Below are 22858 nucleotides of genomic sequence, written 5' to 3'. Positions count from 1 at the left end.
ACCCGAGAAACAATTCCATATTTAAGGGGTTATATAATCAGGGCCACCCAGGTAATATATGTATCATAATATGTAAAAAAATATGTAAAAAATTAATTCCAACAATATATATCTCATAATTTTTATTGGTATTATGACTACTTTTTACAGAAAATGGTCGTTTTAGGATCATTTATTCTAAGTCACACAACCAAAAAAATACAAAATTTTAGATTACTATAAATTCTAAAATATTAACCATACTAACCATTAGCAGGCACATATTGATAATAAATGAATTATGCAATATTTAAAATTACACATATGTGTAGTCTTACCAATAAAGTCTCAAAAATATATATCTAGTTTTATTTCATGTTCTTTACATACTGAGACTGAGTTTCCCCTTACAATTAAAAAATATTACATTGTTAGAATGCCATACCAGTTGCTTTATAGGTCATTTAATTATAATAAATATTATACAAAATAATTTTATTACTATACAAAGTGATAACTCACAGAATGACAGCAAAATTCCCTTCTAAGAGACAATGTAGGCTTCAAAATGATTTAACAAGCTAGTCTAGAATTTAAGATTTAATGGCTCCTAATAATAGTCATCTAAGACTAGTCATGATATGTTTATGTTTTAATGGGCTTAAATATTATTATAAATTAGTTGCATACCTTCATTATTTGGAGATTTCAAGTTACAAAAATCTAGATTTCTGCCTCTTCTTAATTAGTTGGATCAATTGGCAATACTAATCCAAAATTTCTAATAGCAATAAAACAAGGACACAGTAGTTGTCTTTAAGAAACAACAAAGGGTAAAATTCTTCTGGAAATAATGAAGGGAATATATTTACCCTTACAAATAAAGAAAAATAACAACTTACAAAATAATAAAGTAAAAATGAGAATAATAAATAAATAATAAAGTTAGTAACTTTATATAAACAGATAATTAAGTAGATTGTTGAGATAATTTTTAAAAAACATTATTACTAATGATTTTATCAGAAAAAGAAACATATGCTTCTTTTTCATTGTTAAAAGACAGATAAAATACTTAAAATACATGGTGACTGAATAAGATTATGATGAATTACATTGATTAGTACAATCTGCTCTAAAAATAGAAATGATTCATTATCACTATTATTATTGAACTTTTGGTAACTAAGCATAATTGAAGAGAGTAATGAAAATAGGCCTTTATTTCCAGGAAAATCAGGAATGGCTTCCCCCAAATGTCTATATTCTAATCTCTGGAATCTGTGAATATGTTAGATTATATAGCAAATGAGGATTAAATTTATGAAAGAAAAATTAAGATTGCTAATCAGGGACATTAGCATAAACATATTATATTTATCTGCATTAAGCTGTCAAATCAAGTTAGGGTGAGTTCAGTGTAATCACAGTGGTCAGTGTCAGAAAAACATAGTGTTGCTGGCTTTAAGCATAGCAATAGGAATATAAACATCCAAAAGACAAGAAAGCAATTTTTCCCAGAGACTTCTGAAAGAACAGAGTGCTGTCAACACTTAATTTTACTGTGTTTCAGATTCTGGTCTCCAGAACCATAAAATGATAAATTTGTGTTATTTATACCACTAAGTTTGAGATTTTTGTTTTTACAGCAATCATATGGAATTAGTACAGATTCTAATTTGAAACATGAAGGCAGGAATAAGCTGCTATTTTCGCTGTAGCAACTTTTGAAAACTGAAGTTAGTAAAATCCCCTGTCATGTATTGAAATATTAAGACATATTTATCTTACTTGGATGAGGCTTTGAAATCCACAACAAGTGCTCAATTTTCCCTTATGAAGAACAATTCCTTTGGTTATTCAGGAACCATTAACTTCACCCACTCACAACTGTTTCTACTGAGGTATATAACTGCATCTCAAATTCTCTATAGAGATTTTAAGCAATGTTTTGGAAATTCAGAGAACTATCAGGTGTTCACATGCTTCCTTGTTCATTCACACCCAAATAATACGAGTTTAATGAAGCTGGATGTATTAAAATTAGGTTATATTATTTCTTTTGCCACCATTCTCAATAACTGCAAGAGGCAGGCTCTTGTATATTACTTCTTTATTTTTAATTAGGCATTCATAAAATAGGAATACTGTTGAACTTTGAAAATTCAGATGGCCTTGAAATATTCAACAAATGTAATTTACCTTGGAGTTTTGATTTATACACAGTGGAATAAAATATTCTCTATAAAATAGAATAAATATGTTAAAATATTAAATAAACACATTTGTTTAAAATACTATGTAAATGATAATAAATACTATAATATAATTTATGAACATTATAATTTATTACTATTCTAAAGATAATAATTGCCTCATAATGCTTCAAATGTAGTTGTATATGGAAATTAACTTCTATTTTTAGTTACATCAGAAAGCAGATTAAATGCATCTAATCCCGTATCTGTACTATTATAGCTATGATAGGTTTGAATAGAAATGGAGCATAAATTGTAAGTTTTACTTCAATTAGCAGAACTTCTGTTTCCAAGATGTTTATATTTGTTTTGTTCATTGCTTGTTAGGTTCTAAAATATAAATGAGTCCCCAAAGGAATGTTTTCCCTAGATTTTCAACCTTGTGTTACAAGTGAAACAGATCTTCAGTGTTTAAAGTAAAAGTACACAAAAATATGGATATTTTTGTAAGGGTGTTTAATCTTCAAAAAAAAAGAAGAAGAAGTAAGACCAAATACTGAAGCACTATTATGATTAATAGCTGTATCATTTCATGTAAATACTTGTAAACTCATTCTTGGCAGACATTTTCAATGGGAATTGAATAACTAAACACATTAAAACAAGTCTCATCAGCAATTTAGCTTACTACTTTAATTTTTGTTTTATTAATCAGTTATCAAATTCACAAATTTATGTATAAAAATCTTTTAGATAAAGACGTTTTACTTTGAGATTATAACATGTTGGTAAGGATAGAAGAACATTTTATGTCACTAAATTTTATTAAGGTATTTTGCAGATCAATTTTAAAAACAGGTTAAAAAACATAGTAAATAGTTGATTAAATATCTTACAATTGTAAACAGTGAGAGGTTTTAAAATCTACTGACAAAACTGTTATGCCTAACAATGTTTCTATTGAATCAATATTTTAACCTGAGAGCATTATGTAATTCAAAGAAATTTAACATTTGTGACTATTTTGATCATTAGTGTCTGACAAGAAAATAAAGTAGTTGAATTATTACTTTCTTTGTTTTTCTGCTGTTCTTTTCTTTAAGTAAAATGAATGTGACAACAATTTTTTCACATCCTACTATGTACACTATCTTGGGGGCAGGCTTTATATTGGATTAGTAGCAATTCTTGATTATTTGATTTTATGTTTTATCAGGAGCTACAACCATAGAGAAATATGACCTCAGAACAAATTTGTGGATCCAGGCAGGGATGATGAACGGCAGGAGGTTGCAGTTTGGTGTGGCTGTTATTGATGACAAACTCTTCGTAATTGGAGGTCGAGATGGCTTAAAGACACTGAACACTGTTGAATGTTACAATCCCAAAACCAAGACCTGGACTGTCTTACCGCCAATGTCAACACATAGACATGGTCTAGGTAAGATCTCTTTATTGATATTACTATTGCAAACATGTTATTGATATGGTAATGGTATAAATCATTTTTACATTTATGCAAATTATAGGCTTATTTGTAGCATATTTTTCTTCTAAATTCTTGACATTTTCCTGTTTTGATAAATGTGCACTAAACTATTGAGAGAGATGTTGAATTCACCAAAGACATCTAGACCTCAGACTGTCACTAAGGCTTTTGCAATCTGACTTTAATATATTTGATATAAAAAATATAGTGAGGAATCATATAGAGGCAAAGTTAGTGCAGTCCAGAAGAAATAGTTATTGCAAATTGAGTAAAGCTTAAGATGGCCTCTCCCATAGTGATAGATAACCAATTTTACCTGATTGTACTATTAATGGATTCCACCTTGAAAAATCTGTGAGGAAAAGGGGAATACAGGTATAAAGAAACAGTGACATAACAGCTGGCACAATGAATCAGTATGATAGGATTCACCTGGTCTCTACTGTGGAGTAATTTGTAAAGAGAACTATATTTGGATTCAGAAAATCCATGCATGAATTTTTAATTTACCAACTTATATATGCATGTATGGGGGCCAACACTCAAAGTCAGTCTCAGTTACTGATATGCCACCAATTCAAGTTTATTAAGTAATAACAATTAATAAAGATTATGAAATCACTTTGTAAATTATAAAGTTCTATGCAATTAGAAAAAAAGAGAAATTTAATAAACACTAATGCTTGCTGAATTTGTACTTTGTATCATGGTGCTTGTAAGGAGAAGTGCAAATTACTATTTTCAAAGACTTGAAATATGCCAGGTAAATTACTGAATGGTTTTTTGTATGTTTAGAATATACATATTAAGGAGATGTCAGGGTTTAATTGTAAATAAACAGACTGAAATATTCAGAGGAAAAAATTGCAGAGCATTTCAAAAGCAACTATAAATAATATTCTGTACTGAAGTGTTCAACAATTTACTTCCAATTTGTATCTATTCTCTTTTGAATCTAAGCAAAATTAAATATATACATGTACATAGATAGATCAAAAATACCTGTGAACTAAAGAATCATTTTTAGTTCATATTAAGCTGGTTCATCTAAGTTTCTTTAGTATGCTCATAAGTAAAATCTAGGAATATTATTAAATGTCTGAGAATATTTTCAAAGTTCTAGACTTCTATTTTATATAAAAGTCTATTAATTATTTAAATCTCAATGGGACCAACTAAATTGTAATATGGATAAGAGCATCAATCCCAAATTATTTTTCCCTAGCTAATAATCATGATATAAAAAAGCATCTTCTAGGACATACTTTTCTCTAAGTATAATTATAAATTGAAAGATTTGGGATTAAAAAAAAACTATATATGTTGTTTTTAGTAGCCAGCTAACTAACTACTTATGTTTCTGTGTTAGAGAAATATAGAGAATAAGTACTCAGGATTGGAAGCATTAGAATGAAATATCTTCTTCCCCCTTTTTGTTTCCATCATTCAATTTTCTTTCTATTAATATAGGATAAAAACTAATTGCATGCCAACAAAACATATTCAATCATTTTGACCAGAATATACTTTCAGTGGTATAGTTTCAGATGTAAAAGTATGTAGGATTAGGGTTTGCTTCAAATCCTATCACACAGATTGCTGACTCTTGAGACCTCAATGCTGCGCAGGATGGTAAAGATGATTCTCTTGAACAGACTCTGGTAATGTGTCGAATTAAGAACCCAGTGAAAAGATGCATAGTTTTCTGTGAGGCTGCACAGAAAACTATGAAGCAAGTACCATAGACAGCCGAAGTGTAATGCAGTGTTTCCCACAGGTTTTAGAGACCCAATTAAAACTCTAGTAGTCCAATATTTTCATGTCTAAGCCTTTCTTCTGTTTTGCTGTTGTTTCCATTTCATTTCCATTACCTGGATCATGTTGCCACTCTCTTTCATGTCGATGGTTTTCTCTGTTTTACTTGTTACTGATTGTTAATTCTTGACACTTTTTAAAAATTTTTTATACATTTATTTTATTTATTTATTTTTATGTGGTGTTGAGGATCGAACCCAGGGCCTCGTACATATGAGGCGAGCGCTCTACTGCTGAGCCACAACCCCTGCTATTTTTTTAATAGTATCCTGCACTACTCTGAAGATCTAAACTGATTAGGTTAGTAATAAAATCATAACACAGAGCATATTTCTGAGCACAGTTCTCATCTCAAAATGTGTCAATGGCTTACAAATCCCAGTATATACAAAACTGCCTTTGATTAGATAGTAATCCAAGTTCCAGTCAGTTGGAACCAGACTGAGAGGAATCCAAAACACACATCTGTGTGTTCTGTGTCCTCTCCTGTGGAAGAGTGCTTGCTCTATAAACATTCATATTCTTTTATAATCATCTGAGTCACAACAACTTCAACATTACATGTCATACTCATGTAAATAAAATCCTTGGCCTCAGATTCCTGATCCTTCTATATCAGGTGAGTCTTCTTTTCTTTCCTACTTTTTTCTCCTCATTCTTTTCATCATGTTCTTCTTCCTCCTCTCTCCAAATTTCTTCTTTTTTTTAATCTTTCCCTTCTAATTTTGTTTCATAGCAGTTGTGGCCAATTAAGTATGTGATTTTATTTCTGAACACTCATGAAGACACATTAGATACTCTGGATAAATGTATGCATGGCTAATGTATATGATATTCTCTGTGCCTTATTAAAATAATCAAGAATGTATGAGGCTTGGAGCTCTAAATGCGCAAGCTGACCTTTACCCAAATTATCTGCTACTTTCCTGAAAAATTAACCCTCGGAGGCACATCTATGTTTACTTCAGTTTGTACAAGAATCCTCCTTTGCTTTTGTTTACCTTTTCTTTAGCTTTTCCTTGTATATAATGCCCTGACTTTAAAACTGCCAACTGACCCCAGAAGTCAATATCCAGGTCTGCCAGTCAGCTGTTATTAATATATCCTCCTCCAAGGTGGGCTCTCATGTCATCCTCATGTTCTGGCAAGCCCATTCTGGAAAATCTACACAGGCACTGTGTTTCATTGCCTAGCAGTATAGATATGCAACAACTCTTCTTAACACAACAATATGAGGTAGTAAAAGGAGCACAAGTCCAGTTTTCCTTCATGATGTCCACCTGACTGAGTCAGTGCCCTAAGTTTCCACATCATGAAACTGAAGTGATTTCTGTTTTCCTGGTTATTTTTACAGACTTGGTGTTAGTTTCTCAAACAGGGGATAGATTTTCCCTTTAGTGTAGTTATCTAATAGATTGGATTTGAGTGTAAACCAACCACATGTACTCATTTTCTATTTATTCAGAATGACCCATTTTATTTTCCACATAATTATGTGGAATGCCTTGGAATTATAAGTTTCAATACATAACACCATAATGTACATTCAAATAATAAAGAGCTAGAATCTAAAGTAATTTTTTTAAAAAATAAAAAGAATAAATAAAGCTAAGCACAGTGGTGCATGCCTGATTATCCATCCAGAGGGGCAGAAGTAGGAAGATTATATGCTGTCAGGATTTCAGGAGTTCCAGATTAGCCTGGACAACACAGCAAGATCTTGTCTCAAGCGGAAAAGAAAAACAAACAAAAAAAAAAAAAAACTTGAAGTATTTTAACCCAGAAAGCTTTATTTTCCCTTTGATTTCTGTTAAAAAAAAGGAAAGAAAGAAAATGCTTATATTTTTATGAGAAAATCACAAGTGATTTAATTGCTAAAGATGATTATGTAGGTAAAATGTTTCACAGCTGTCAATAAATTAAGAAACTTGCTTGATGAAACAGCATACTAAAATTCTGAGCATATTAAGTCTGTCATACCAAGGGAGCCATGTGTCTGCCTGGAGAATTAAACTAATTAAGACCTCAGTTCTCCCAATTTTCCACAAGTCTTTTATTTTATCATTTATATTTTTAAAACACATGATTTATAAATTATAATGATATTTATAAATTTTCCCCACATTTTATAATGTATAAAGTTGAAACAGACATTATTATCACTATGTGTTTATATGTGACTGCATGACCAATGTGATTCTGCAACCTGTATACTTAGAAAAATGAGAAATTCTAACCCATCTGATTCAAATATATGATATGTCAATATCATTGTACTGTCATGTTTAACTGAGTAAAACAAACAAAAATAAGAATAAGACATTACAAGACAAAGTGCATTGAATTCTATTATGGAAAAATTGATAAACAATAATATAATGACTGGGGTTTTTGTTTTGTTTTTGTTTTTGGTACCAGGCATTGAACTCAGGGGCACATAGGCCCAGCCCTATTTTGTATTTTATTTAGAGAGGGGGTCTCACTGAGGGACTTAGCACTTCACCTTTGTTCACCTTTGTTGAGGCTGGCTTTGAACTTGGGATCCTCCTGTCTCAGCCTCCCGAGAGGCTGAATTACAGGCCTGCACCATTGCACCTGACAAGTAATGTAACAATTGTTTATTTTGGATTTTTGACATGCCAGACACCATGCTGTATGGGAAATGTATGGCAAGGATTATTTTATTTTGATAGTTTGTTTTCAATTTCATTACAATTAATATATCATAAAACTTTCAAAATGTAGAAAGCAATAGTTTTGAGTTATTCAAAGAATACAACAACCATTTTTTGTCATCCCAAAAAAGAAACCCTGTACCAAATAATAGTCTTTTTTGCCCCATTCTCCTGGGAAACTTTTAATCTACTTGATTTGCCTATCCTGGATATTTCTTATAAATAGAATCATACAAACTGCAGTCTTTTGTGAATTTTTAAAATGTAGCTTACTATTTTCAAGGTTTATTCAAGGGAGCATATTTGAGCATTTCCTTTCTTTTATGGTTGATACTGTTCATTGTTAGGCTTCATGACATTCTTTATTTATACATAACCATTACAAAGACACTGGGTTCTTTCTACTTCTTAGCTATTATGACTGAAACTGCTATAAACATTTTTATGCATTTTCTTTGAATATATTTTCAGTCCTCTTGTGCATAGATATGTGGGTAGGATTGTTGCATCATATGGTAACTCTATATTGTTTTCCAGAATGGCTGTATCATTTTCCTATTCATACCAGCAATGCATGAGGGTGCAAGTTTCTCCAAATCCTTGTCAACACCTATTATTTTTATTATAATCATCCTAATTTATTTGACATAGTACCTCATTGTGGCTTTACACACGTCTCTCTAGTGATTTTTTTTTAGAATCTTTCTGTGCTTATTGTCTTTTCATATATCTTCTTTAGAAAAAATCCCATTAAAATATTTTGCCCAATAAGTACTTGAGGATTTTTTAATTTGTATAAATGTATTGGTCAGTGCTTATTAAAACAGCTTTTATAAAAAGGTGAAGAATTAGTGACATGTTGAACATTGGTGGAAATAGAGGCCTCATCCAATCCTGTAAGAAAGTCTAGAATTGCTTTGACCAAATAATCTGTAAGTTTTAAATAGTGATCTGCAATGATGATATAGTCTGTGATTACTGGAAAAGAAGGTGGAACATAGCAGAAATATCTGATATAACCTTATATTCTATAACACATTTAAATATATTCATAATGTAAAAATCTATTTTCTACTAACATGAAGTTTTATGTTACAAAGATGTTTCAAATGACTCTCAATGACTCAAAGGACAACTTTCTTATTAAAGTTAAGTTGTAAGTGTTCTTTTTATATTCTACATAAAAATCCTCTATTATATATAATATTTGTAAATATTTTTTCATTAGTTTTCTTAATGATGTCCTTTGAAACACAAAAGTTATTAATTTGATGAAGTTCTTTTAATTATTTTCATTGCCTATGGTTTTTGCAGCATATGTAATTAATAATAATATAATCTGTGCTGTTAAAGACTTATACTTATGTTTACATGTAAAAATATTATATTTTTAGGTCCTAACTAAAGGAATACAATCCATTTAGAGTCATTTTTTTTAACCTGGTGTGAGATAGCAGTTCTTTTTCTTTTATTTGCATGAAGTCCTAGCACCATTTGTTTTTTAAAGATCTTTCTTTCACATGGGCACCCATGTAAATTCAGTTGATTTGTAGCTGGATATTGATCTTCTATGCTGAAGCCTTGCTAAACATTTTAATGGGTTAGTAGATTATCTCTGTATTTCATAGGCATTTCTTTATACAAGATTGTGGGGGTTTTGCATGTTTGGATATTTTTTTTTCTTTTTTAAAGGTCACATGATTTTAATTTCCTATCCTCACCTATTTTCTCTGATTAGATTTTTCAGTTCAGTATTTAATGGAGGAGATTTCAACATTAAATAGTATATTTGGCATCTACTGTTTGTTTGTTACCTGATTGAATACTCAAAGCTACCATATTCTATAAATGATGTTTTAAAATGATGTTTTAAAGATACAAAAATATTATGAGCAGGATAGTTAACTTTTTAAGTCACAATGTCTTATAAGGAAGATAAGGGATGTTAATCTAAATTTGATTTAAAATTCATATTCTAATATAAAAATGTTGTTGTGCATAAAAAGATAAATAAAATGTTCTGTTTATAAATACATTTTCTGTTTTCACTTGATCAGTCTATGCTCACTCTATCAATTTACTTTATAAAAGACAAATACATGTGGAAAAAAAGTCATTTCATTTCTGAGATCCCAAATTAAGTTCTTTTTTTCTAATTTTTAAGTTTATTCTAACCAGTTACACATGACAGAAGAATGTATTTTGACACACTGTACACAAATGGAGCACAACTTCTCATTTCTCTGGCTGTATGTAATGCAGAGCTACACACCAGTAATACATAGGGTAATAATGTCTGTCTCATTCCATCCTTCCCATCCCACAGTCCCCTCCGCTTTCCTTACTCCCCTCTGCACAATCCAAAGTTCCTTCATTCTTCTCTCTCCCTTCTCCCACTACAGATCAGCATCCACTTATCAGAGAAAACATTAAGCCTTGGTTTTGGGGATTGGCTTGTTTCATTTAGCATGACATTCTCCAACTCCATACATTTACCTGCACATGCCATAATTTCATTCTTAAGTAATATTTAAGAATGAAAGGCTAAGTAATATTCCATTGTGTGTGTGTATATATATATATATATATATATATATATATATATATATATATATACACCACATTTTCTTCACCCATTCATCTGTTGAAGGGCACCTAGGTTGGTTCCCTAGTTTAGCTATTATAAGTTGATCTGCTATATAAACATTTATGTGGCTGTGTCAATATAGTATGCTGATTTTAAGTCTTTTGGGTATAGTCGGAGGAGTGGGATGACTGGGTCAAATATAATTCCATTCCAAGTTTTCTGAGGAACCTCCATATAGCTTCCCATAGTGGTTGTACCAATACACAGTCCCACAGCAATATATGAGTGTGTCTTTTTCCACGAATTCTTACCAACACCTATTATTGCTTGTACTCTTGATAATTGCCACTAAATGAAGTTCTTAGCATGGATCATCAATTGTATAGATTCCTGTAGGATGAACATGAGGAATGGGTCAATTAAAATATTTGATTGACTTAGATATTGAGGTAGATATACATATGAAAATATGGATAGGTTGTGGGAAATTAGGTAAGTAAATAGGTAAGTATATTCTGTTCTGTGACTTTTAAATTTTTTTATTTGTTCTTTTTAGATATACATGACAGCAGAATGTGTTTTGACATATTATACATATATTGAGTATAACTCATTTTAATTTGGATGCCATTCTTGTGGTTGTACATGATGTGAAATTTCACTGGCAGTGTATTCATATATGAGCGTAGGAAATTAATTAATTTATTAATTCTAGAGTCATTCTGATTAAAATCCCTACTCCTTTCCCTTCATTACCCTTGGTCTAATCCATTGAACTTCTATTTTCCTTCCCACTCACATTGTGTGTTAGCATCCACATTACCAGAGAAAACATTCAACCTTTGGTTTTGGGGATTGTGTTATTTCACATAGCATGATAGTCTACAGATCCATCCATTTAGGAATAAAAATCATAAAGTCATTCTGTAATGTGTTACAGTAGCTTTTTATTTTGTCATTGATTTCTAATTTTATTCTATTTTGTTTGCCTTTTAATTTTGTGTAAAATTTTAATGCAAAATGTTTGTTTTATGTGATCAAATCTATTAATCATTTTATTGGCATCATCTAAAAAAAGAATGCAAAGTATTATTATCTTTGTATTACTTTATGACAGAGTAATATTCCATTGTGTATACATATCACATTTTCTTTATCCATTCATCTATTGAAGGACACCTAGGTTGGTTCCATACCTTAGCTACTGTGAATTGAACTACTATAAACATTGGTGTGGCTGTTGTAGTATGCTGATTTTAAATCCTTTGGGTATATACTAACTAATAGGTTAACTGGGCCAAATGGTGGTTCCATTCCAAGTTTTCTCAGGAATCTCCATATGCTCTCCAGAGTGATTGCTCTGATTTGCAGTCCACCAGCAATTTACAAGTGAACCTTCTTCCCACATATTCACCAACATTTATTGTTACTTGTATTCTTGATAATTATTATTCTGACTGGAGTGAAATAAAATCTCAGTGTAGTTTTAATTTGAATTTCTCTAATTGCTAGAGAGGTTGAATATTTTTTCATATATTTGTTGACCATTCATATTTATTTTTATGAAGTGCCTGTTCAGTTCGTTTGACCATTTATTGATTGAGTTACTTGTTTGGTGTTAAGTTTTTTGAGTTCTTTATATATCATGGTGCAGGTAGCAAAGATTTTTCTCCCATTCTGTAGTGTCTCTTCACATTCTTGATTGTTTCCTTTGCTGTGAAGAAGTTTTTTTGTTGTTGTTGTTTGTTTTTTTTTAATTGATACCATCCTATTCATTGATTCTTGATTTTACTTCTTGAGTTATAGGAGTCTTATTGAGGATGTTGGTTCCTATGTTGACATGATGGAAAATTAGGCCTACATTTTCTTCTACAAGGTGCAGGGTCTCTGGTCTAATGCCTAGGTTGTTGACCCACTTTGAGTTGAGTTCTTTGCAAGGTAAGAGATAGGGATTAAATTCCATTCTGCTACACATGAATTTCCAATTTTCCTAGACCTTTTGTTGAAGAGGCTATCTTTTCTCCAATGTAGATTTATGGCACTTTTGTCTAGGATGAGATAACTGTATTTATATGGATTTGTCTCTGTGTCTTCTACACTGTTCCATTGGTATTCATGTCTGTTTTGGTGCTAATACCATACTGTTTTTTGTTATTGTGGCTTTGTATATAATTTAAGGCATAGTACCATGATGTCTCCTGCTTCACTTTTCTCACTAACAATTGCTTTTGCTATTCTTGGTTTCCTATTTTTCAAATGAATTTTATGACAGCTTTTTCTATTTCTATGAAGAACATCATTGGAATTTTAATAGGAATTGCATTAAATCTGTATAGCAATTTTGTACTATGGGTATTTTGACAATATTAATTCTTTTTTAATTTATTTTTTATTAGTTGTTCATGGACCTTTATTTTATTTACTTATTTATATGTGATGCTAAAAATTTAACCTAGTGCCTCGCACATGCTAGACAAGCACTCTACCACTGAGCCATAACCCCACCCTTGACAATATTAATTCTGCCTATCCAAGAACATGGAAGATCTTTTCATCTTCTAAGTTGTTCTTTAACTTCTTTATTTAGTGTTCTGTACTTTTCATTGTAGAGGTTTTTCACCTCTTTTGTTAGATTGAATCCTAGTGTTTTTTGTTGTTGCTGTTTTTATTTGTGTTTTTTTTTATTTTTGAGGCTATTGCAAATTAGGTATTTCGCCTAATTTCTCTTTCAACTGATTCATCATTGGTCTATGGGAAAGCAATTGATTTATGGGTGTTAATTTTGTATCCTAACTTTGCTGAATTCATTTATGACTTATAGAATTTTTTGGTGAAATTTTGGGTCTTCTAAATATAGGATCATGTCCTCATCAAATAGAAATAATTTGAGCTTTTTCTTTCCTATTTTTATTCCTTTAATTTCATTTTCTTTCTGTTTTTTTTCTAATTGTTCTGGATAAAGTTTCAAGAATGTTGAATATAAGTGGTGAAAGAGGTCATCCCTGTGTTGTTCAAATGTTTAGAAGGAATGCTTCAGTTTTTTTTTTTTTCATTTAGAATGATGCTGGCCTTGGGTTTAACATATATATAGCTTTTACAGAGTTGGGTATGTGTCTACTATCCCTAGTTTTTCTCATGTTTTGAACATGAACAGATGCTGCATTTTGTCAAATGCATTTTCTTCATCGATAGAAATAACCGGGTGATTCTTGTCTTTAAGCTATTGATATTGTGAATTACAGTTATTGATTTCTCTATGTTCAACCAACCTTGCATTCCTGGAATGAACCCACTTGACCATGGTGCACAATATTTTTAATATATTTTTGCATGTTATTTGCCATGAAGGGTATTGTTCTGAAGTTTTCTTTCCTTAGTATGTCTTTGTCTGCTTTTGGTATACAGGGTGATACTGACTTCATAGAATGAGTTTGGAAGGATTCCCTCCTTTTCTATTTAATGTAATAATTTGAGGAGTATTGGTGTTAGTTCTTATTTGAAGGTCTCCTGAAGCTCTGCTGAGAATCTGGCTAGTCCTGAGATTTATTTTGTTGGAACTTTTGAAGGTGCCTTCAATTCTCTTGCTTGAAATTATTCTGTTTGATCTTTCTGTTTTCCTGATTCAATTTTTGTAGCCCAAATGTCTCTAGAAATTTGTCTGTTTTCAAGATGTTATATTTTATTAGAGTATAAATTTTAAAAATATTTGCTCATTATTGTCGGTATTCTAGTATTGTCTTTGTGATATTTTACTTCATCATGAATTTTAGTAATTTGAGTTTTTTACCTCTTTCTCTTTGTTAGCTTGGCTAAAGGTATATCAATTTTATTGACTTTTTTCTAAGTTCTAGCTTTTTGTTTCATTGATTTCAGGAAATTTTTGGAGGGGTTTAGGAAAATTTTTTTTGTTTTTAATTTTATTGTTTGGGGCTCTAATTTTAATTATTTCCTGTCTTCTACTGCTTTTGGTGTTGATTTCTTCTTTTTCTACAGCTTTGAGATGTAAAGTTAGGTTACTTATTTGGTTAATTTTTATTCTTTTAATTAATGAATTCAACGCAATAAACTTTCCTCTTAGAACTGTCTTCATAGTGTCCCAGATATTTTGATATATTGTGTGGCTATTGTCATTTACTTCTAAGTAATTTTTTTTTAATTTCATTTCTGATTTCTTCTTCTACCCATTGGTCATTCAATAGCATTTAGTCTCCAGGTGTTAGAGTTGCTTCTATTTTTAAATTTATTATTGATTTTTAATTTCATTACACTATGATATGATTGAATGCAAGGTATTATCTCTTTTTGTTTGGTAAAAGTTTCTTTGTGGTCTATGATATGGTATATTTTACAGAAGAATCCATGTCTATTGAGCATAAAGTGTAGTCAGTCATTAATGGGTAAAATATTCTATATATGTCAGTTAAGTCTAAATTATTAATTGTGTATTTTAGTTCTATACCTTCTTCAGTTATTGTTTGGAAGTCCTTTCAAGTGGTGAAAAAGGCATGTTAAAGTCACCCAGTGTTGTTGTGTTCTTATCTATTTGATTCTTGAGATTGTGAAGGGCTTGTTTGATGTATGTAGATGCTCCATTTTGAGGGGAATAATTATATAAGACTGTTATGTCTTATTGATTTATATAGTTCCATTAAGCTGTATGAAATATCCTTCTTTATCCCCTCTGATTAATTTTGACATGCATTCCACTTTATCTGATATTAGTATAGAAACCCCTGCTTGTTTATGAGATATATCTGCATAATAATTTTCCCCATCCTTTTACCTTTAGTCTTTGGAGGCTTTGCCTATATGTGACTCCTAGAGTCTCCATACTGTTCAATCTCAATTCTAAATCCAATCTGTTAGTCTCTGTCTTTTGATTGATGAGTTTAGGCCATTTACATTCAATGTTGTTATTGAGAAATGATTTTTAGTCCCTGCCATTTTGATTTATTAATTCAAATTAGTTTCTCCTTTGATTGACTGTTCCTCCTTTTTCTGCTTTTCTAAAAATATCTAAAAATGATCTCAAAAAGTTAAAAAATAATTTCCATTGGATTTCAAAAGTTTCTTAGCTTCCCTTCTCAGCAGTGTTATGTGGGGTGGGCTGGAATGTGATGTCTGTTTCACCCTCACAGTGGGGTTCCAGAATTGAGAGGATTCCTATAGGCAGAGCTCCTTGAAGCAGGGGTAAGTTCCAGGTTATTTGTTAAATGGCGATTGGTCTGAAGATTTTAAATTAGCACACCTCCAGGATCCAGCAGTGGCTGGCCCATGCTGGCAGAGTGCACCCCAAGGACCTATAGGCAGAGCTCCTTGAAGCAGGGGTAAGTTCCAGGTTATTTGTTAAATGGCGATTGGTCTGAAGATTTTAAATTAGCACACCTCCAGGATCCAGCAGTGGCTGGCCCATGCTGGCAGAGTGCACCCCACCTCCCTTTGAATTCCCAGTCATGTGCATCTCTCCCAGCTGGTTCTGAAAGTGGATGGTCTGTATTGGGAGGGAGGCCTCCATGTGGGTTTTCATAATGTGTGCTCCTGTGTGTATAACCCCTCCACATTTGATTTTCTCCTGATCACGTAGGCATTCTGTGTGTCATGCAGTGCAGGTTTTCCAGGCCTTTATTTTGGGCCAAGATGAGGTTTGCCAGGAATTGGCTTCCCCAGCTGCTGGCCACCATGTCACATCTCCAGAATGGTTCCTTTTTCTGTCCTTTGTGGGCAGCTGGGAGACATGTGGTTTCTTTCCTGCACAAGGATATTGTACATGATGCCTTTTAGGTTAGTCAGGCAGTGTCTTTGATCTCTGTTCTCTCCTTAACCAGACACACTTTGGGTCTCCTAAAAATGCAGTCCTTTGATACCCTTATCCCTTTGTTTGTGGAGGATTGCTCTGGCTGGCATCACCTGCAGCAGTTGCACTGGCAATTCTTCCTTATTTTATTATATCCAACCTCCTGAGTCCCTGATCTGCTTTGAATGTCCAGTATTAATTCCCAGTAAAGCCCTACTCCCCTTTTTTTTCATGCACTATGCTGAGAAGCTGTCTATTTGCTGTCTTGATTTTATAAGCAGCCATGAAAGCAACCTTTTTTGTTCAGCCATCTTGAAAAACCTCTCTATGACTGTTGATATTCCTCAAAATACCTCTGAGAGCAAAAACAGGGAAATGGCTGCAATAACTATTATCAATTTCAAAATAGCAGGGTTTATGTTTTATTTTTATTTTGAGACAGGTATCAGTATGTTGCCCAGGTAAGCCAGGCCTCCAACTTGCCATCCTTCTAACACAGCCTAACAAATAATAGCAGTTTTGATGCCATTGTAATGATAGAGTTTGTAACAAATAAAACAAAATTTCCCCTATATTCTGACACTGAAGAATTACCAATTTAAAGAAACATTTTCCATCTCAGTCATATTAATATTATCCTACAATTCAAGTCTCCCTTGCACATAGAATGCTAATTATGTTTTGCTTAACATTATTGATACTTTAAAGAGTCCTAGAATATTTGAAGGATATGAAGAAAGTAGTAAAGATACATACACAAGCACTGTTCTCTGAAAAAACAGATATGAATCATTTTCCAAAAAGAACTTAAAATATAAAATGAACACAGATTTACTTGGGCATCTTCAAGTTGACACCATAATATATTAACCCTTGAATAAAAAGTTGGAAAAGAAGAAAACATAAGAAATATCTTTTAAAATTTAAAACACTTGCTTATTAAGTAATAAATAAGTTTTAGGGGAAAAATTCAACGTCACTCTTAAAATGAGAATAATTTATCTTAAAATTATTAGAAAATGAATAAAGAACAAAACTTGTGAATCACAAAATTTGATTCATATGCATGATCTTTATTAAAAAGTTCTAAGAATGTGGGAGACAAATATAAAAAATAATCTGAAATAAAGTGTCTGAAGTACAACACATGATTTTCAAAATAAGTAGCTCAGAAGGAAACCAAAAAAAAATGAACGAAGAGTAAGTTCAGTCCATCTGACTTGTTATTTTATAATATCACAGATAAAGAGATTACTGCAATATATTCTATAGTGGGAAAAAAATAAACCTGAGGTAACAAGAAAAATGAGCATGAATGAGCAGCAAAGAAATAATAGCAATGAAGTACACAAGTCAAGTACAAAGGAAGGACTAGTATTAGACTTCCAATATCAATCCTAGAATATAAAAAATAGATTTTTTAAACTTCTGACAGACAATGGCTTTCAACTTAACTTTTACTAAGCCAAGCACTTTTTCAGCTCTGAAGTGAAGGAAAAAGACATCTTCAAACATTGGCTCTGCCTATCTCATCAAGGATACAAACGTTAAAATCTTTTCTCAGAAAACCGAGATTTGGGGGAAAAAAAAAAAAAGGTGAGTAGCTGATAGGGAAAAGGGACTTTCAATAGGAATAAAAGTTCTAGTCTTAGGATTTGAAGATTTTCCTCTGTCATGAAACGTACTGTGCATTCACCATGTGGAAGAAGTAGTCATCAGAGGTATCTTTACCAAAAGCAAACACGGGTCTGTCCCCTCCTGCAAATAGTCTTAATGTGTCACTAAACTTTATTCCTGATTGCTTCATTCCTTTTCTCTTTAAACCTATTATACTAGGCTAAATTAAAACAATCTGGTGATGACTTTCTTAGCAAGGGGTTAAGGGGTGAGGTGGGAGAATATGTTAATTTGTATGCAGAAATTCTCAAATTCCAGGGAAACAAAACAGTTAAGTTTTCATAAACTCCAAGGGAGAAACTGATGTGAAAATTAAAATACCTAATAATATTTTTAAATAATAGTAAGTATTTTAAGTAATAAAATTTACTGAATATACATATGAAGAAAGAGAAACTAAAGAAATTAATTTTATTATCCATCTTTTCCCTCACTTTTAGAAACCATACAGAGAGCAAGAAGTAATGATTGGACTAAAGAAACTATCAGTACTATACAATCCTTGTATTTATTTCTGATGTAACTCATTAGACTAGAAAATCTCATTCTAGGCTGTCAGTTTTCATTGTTTGAAAGAAACACTCGATTGAGCATTATCACTGTGTCTCTAATTATATCAGTATATGTTTGTCCTCTTCATGTCTCTTTTACTTAAGAAGTAGCATTTCTTACTAGACCAAGACAACCTGTTTCCTTAAAAAGGTTCACTCTTCAAAGTTCTGCAATATTTCACAAGGAAACATAATTTAAATCTACCTATTCAGTATAATGTAACAGATATTTTAAAAAATAAAAAGAGAGGGCTGGGATGTAGCTCAGTGGCAAAGCGTCTACCTTGCATTTGCAAAGCCCTGGGTTCAACCTCCAGTTCCAAAAAAAAAAAAAAAAAAACTCACAAAAAAAATAATAATAAGATTTTAAAAAAATAATAAAATAAAAAGAGAAAAGAGGAGAGGGCATACTGGGGATGCAACTAAGGTTTAATTTGCTTGACAATATGCACTCATGTATACATACTCAGATCACAGACCCAAATCCAACAAATATGCATACAGTACCACAGTTTCCAGTCTTTCTACATATCTGACTAATAAAAAACAAAAGTTCTTAGCATGATTAACTATGTCATGGGCCCCATTTTGTTGAAGTTTATCTGCTTTCATATGTTCCCCATGATTTCAATGGGACATGAAAATAAGGTTTTAGAGCAGAGAGCTTTAACATCTTCATTGACAGCTTAAGTTATTTAAGTAAATAGGAAATTATAATAGTGCCATGTTTCTTATTACTTAAGAAGATGTAGTAGAGAAACATATTAATGTACAATTTTAAATACTATTTTGGTATTTTTATTTTTATCCCTTTTATCATTTATTTCTGAAAAACTCATAGACACACCTTCAGTGTCTGCAGCAAAAGATAAATAAGAAACAAGAGAGGAAGAAAGGAGGGAAATGTAGAGGAGTCCAACCTGTGGAGTCAAAGTGCTTGCAGGGGTCATTAGGTGCAGGTTCTTGTAATCTGGCAAGAAGAATTCCAAACCAGTTGCAGATAGCAACAGGCAGGAGTTTATCTGGGAAAGTGAGAATAAGAGATATAAATACAGTATAGGTACATAGTGGCCTAGACAGTCTCTGAAACAAACTGCATGACCCTTAAAGATTCAGAGACTTTTAACAGATTTCAGTTTCTTTGTCCTTGTTCTATTTCCTTTTGCCCACTTAAGCAATTAATTCTCTCTTTGTATAGCCTTTAGCTCATTTCTGTTATAAGATCATCATGACCAATCACAAGAGATGGTTGTGACATGGTTTTGGTGATAAAGAAGGGTCCTGACAATTTGGTCACAAGAAATAATGGTGACATGATCTGGAAACAATAGTTCCTGTATGGTGTTATGATTAACTATGGCTGGAGAATGTTCTGAGGTAATGGGCCCCATTTTGATGAAGTTTATCTGCTTCCGTATGTTCCCCATGATTTCAAGTATTAGTTCCATTAAGTAGTTATAATTATCTCTGGATGCTGGAAGACTGGACATTTACGCTCCCATTTTCCAAATGCTTACCTGTCTGATAAGGACTCCCTGTAGTCTCAGTTCTGTGACTCACTCATTTTCTTAATTCATATGTCTAATGCCTGCCCTTCATTATCCTTTTCCCTACCCATATGTTCATGGCTGACTATTTACCTAATAGAGGGAGGGAATTCTGGGGTTTTAACTCAGGGCCACTCCACCACTGAGCCACATCCCCCAGCCCTTTGTGGTATTTTATTTAAAGACAGGGTCTCACTGAGTTGATCAGTGCCTTGCTAAATTGCTAAGGCTGGCTTTGAACTGGGATTCTCCTGTCTCAGTCTCCAGAGTGGCTGGGATTACAGACTTGCACATCAATGCCTGGCTGAAAATGTTTTTTAAGAAAACAAACATCCTTTCCTATATTTACTGTACAGTAAAAGAGATACAAGTATAATATGTGATTAAAACATCTTAAATCCCACTCTGTGAAAATATTCCAATGGGAATTCTTAATTTAATGATGAAATATTCATTTGGGGTAATTTCTTGTGCACAATTGCCCTATATACTTAGAGTTATACATGATTTCACAAAATAAAGATATAAACTTATCTGATACCCTTTTCTTACTGAATTAAAAAGTTATGCAATTTGATTTTTAAGCAAACTTTAGAGCAATCTGGTCATTGAGGTAAATCACACAGAAAGACCTATTGCCAGAAGGAAAAATATTAAACCCACTGTAGAAAGCTGAGTACTTCGGTCCCTGTCATTCTGATAATGCTTATTTATTTCTTGTTTTTGCTTTTCTAAGTTTCTCTGAGGGAAATGATTTCCTTTTGCATTTTCACTTTTTTCATAGATATCTTCAACTTGAATGAAGATGCAAATCTTCCATGTCTCAATTTGAAATGTATGTTAAACTTAAGGTTTAATAGAAATTTCTTTAAGCCCCAGTAGATTCCAACCCAATGAGCTTATGGTAATGGAACACTAAAGCAATCAAACAAAAATTTATATAGACTAACATATTTAAACCTCAAGAAAAGCCTAAGCAGATATTTACTACAGGAGATAAATTTTTAAAATGAAATAACTAAGGACCAGAAAGATTAACTAGCTTGTTGAAGTTGATACAGATCATTAGTAACAAAGCTTGGCCTAAAATTCTCAGCAAATATGAGGGGTTTTTTTCCCTTTGCTTTTTTCTCTCATTTTTTGCCCCATTCTGATTATTTGTTGTATCTCCCTTTCCAGCAATATAGCAAGTTCATTTTTCACAAGTAGGTATGAAAAGACTAGAAGCAGAGCCAATTTTATGGGTATTAAAATGAGACTTTTTTTAAGGAAAAATAATTGTCATCTGACCTCAATGCGAGATCTTCTTCCTGGCCCCTGCAGGGAGCTAGGTTAGTGGCAGGACCTCAACGTCCTTTCACTAGCCTCCCAAGAAATCCCCTTTTGATGAAAGAAACTATCATGCTTTTCTCTTACATTATATTTTGCTTTATTTCAATTATGTATTTAATATTTTTCTTATGAGAATTACAGATTAAGTTACACTACACATATATTTACACCATATTTAAGAATATTTACAGTTATAATCTTCTAAAAATTGGATTTTTATTAATCTAAAATAGAAAATGTATAAATATCATAGGTTATACTTTCAGTCTATATTTTATTAAGGCTTAAAATAGTTGAAATGAATGTATAAATAACCAGCTGAAATTCTGTGATATGCATGTTGTTGACATTTGATTGACTGGTTTGGTAAAATATTTCTGAATCATTAAAATGATTGTTCCTTATAAATCTATTTATTTGTGAAATACTTAAGGAGACACTTATTGAGAAATACCTTTATCATGATCAATGTCATATGACACTAAGAAAAATTTCTTGTTATTTTATTGATGGAAGATTACCAATTTTTGTCCTATAAATATTTATCCAGAGAAACACATTTCATATAATTACTCAAAAATATCTTCTTATGAATGTAAACACTAGACAATATTATTGAGTTTTAGGTAAAAACAAATCAAATTGCTAGAATGTAACCCTTAATAGTTTTTCATTCATGTGATCTGATAGATGAAGAACTTGATAAATAAAGGAAATCATACATTTTCATGCATTGATAATTTTTAATTAAAAAATATGCCCCTTATTACAAAGTACTCATATCAATAGTTATTAATTCTGTGTCCACGTTATGTTAACAAATGTTTATAAGATATACAGTATATAATTTTTAAAGATGAAAGTTTTTTTTAATTACTTATTTTATTTATTTTCATGTGGTGCTGAGGATCAAACCCAGTGCCTCATTGTATGAGGTAAGTTCTCTACCACTGAGCTCCCAGAACATAAATCATTTGTTCAAACATTTAGACAAAATTTTGAATCACTGGTACTTCTTTTCATGGCAGTTAACTAACAGCTTAGCCTTGCTTTTCCTATTTGGATGTCATTTGTTAATAGCAAATATTCTAAAATACCAAATACTTTGTCATGAATGCATTAATAATACCATGTAGAAGGTGTTACTCCTGCCCTTTATAGTGACCTATTATTTTCATTAGATATATTTCATCTTTTAGCCATTCATAGGAAAA

General features: G+C 31.8%; 1 protein-coding gene across 2 annotated transcripts in view; it reads left to right on the top strand.

Moving 5' to 3' along the window:
- KLHL1 (kelch like family member 1) overlaps positions 1-22858 on the top strand; it is a gene marked incomplete at both ends in the record, with an annotated part of 367217 nt that overhangs the window by 269023 nt on the left and 75336 nt on the right. For both annotated transcript variants that reach the window (XM_081305506.1, XM_081305505.1), the window contains one exon: positions 3394-3618. In XM_081305506.1, the coding sequence (XP_081161632.1) occupies positions 3394-3618 (225 nt within the window). The remainder of the gene's footprint in view (positions 1-3393; positions 3619-22858) is intronic.

The sequence above is a fragment of the Spermophilus citellus genome, assembly GCF_964194105.1.
Source record: "Spermophilus citellus genome assembly, chromosome: 1".
Classification (NCBI taxonomy): Eukaryota; Metazoa; Chordata; class Mammalia; order Rodentia; family Sciuridae; genus Spermophilus; species Spermophilus citellus.
Note: the sequence above shows the minus strand (reverse complement) of the source record. Positions and strands in the feature narration are given on the sequence as shown.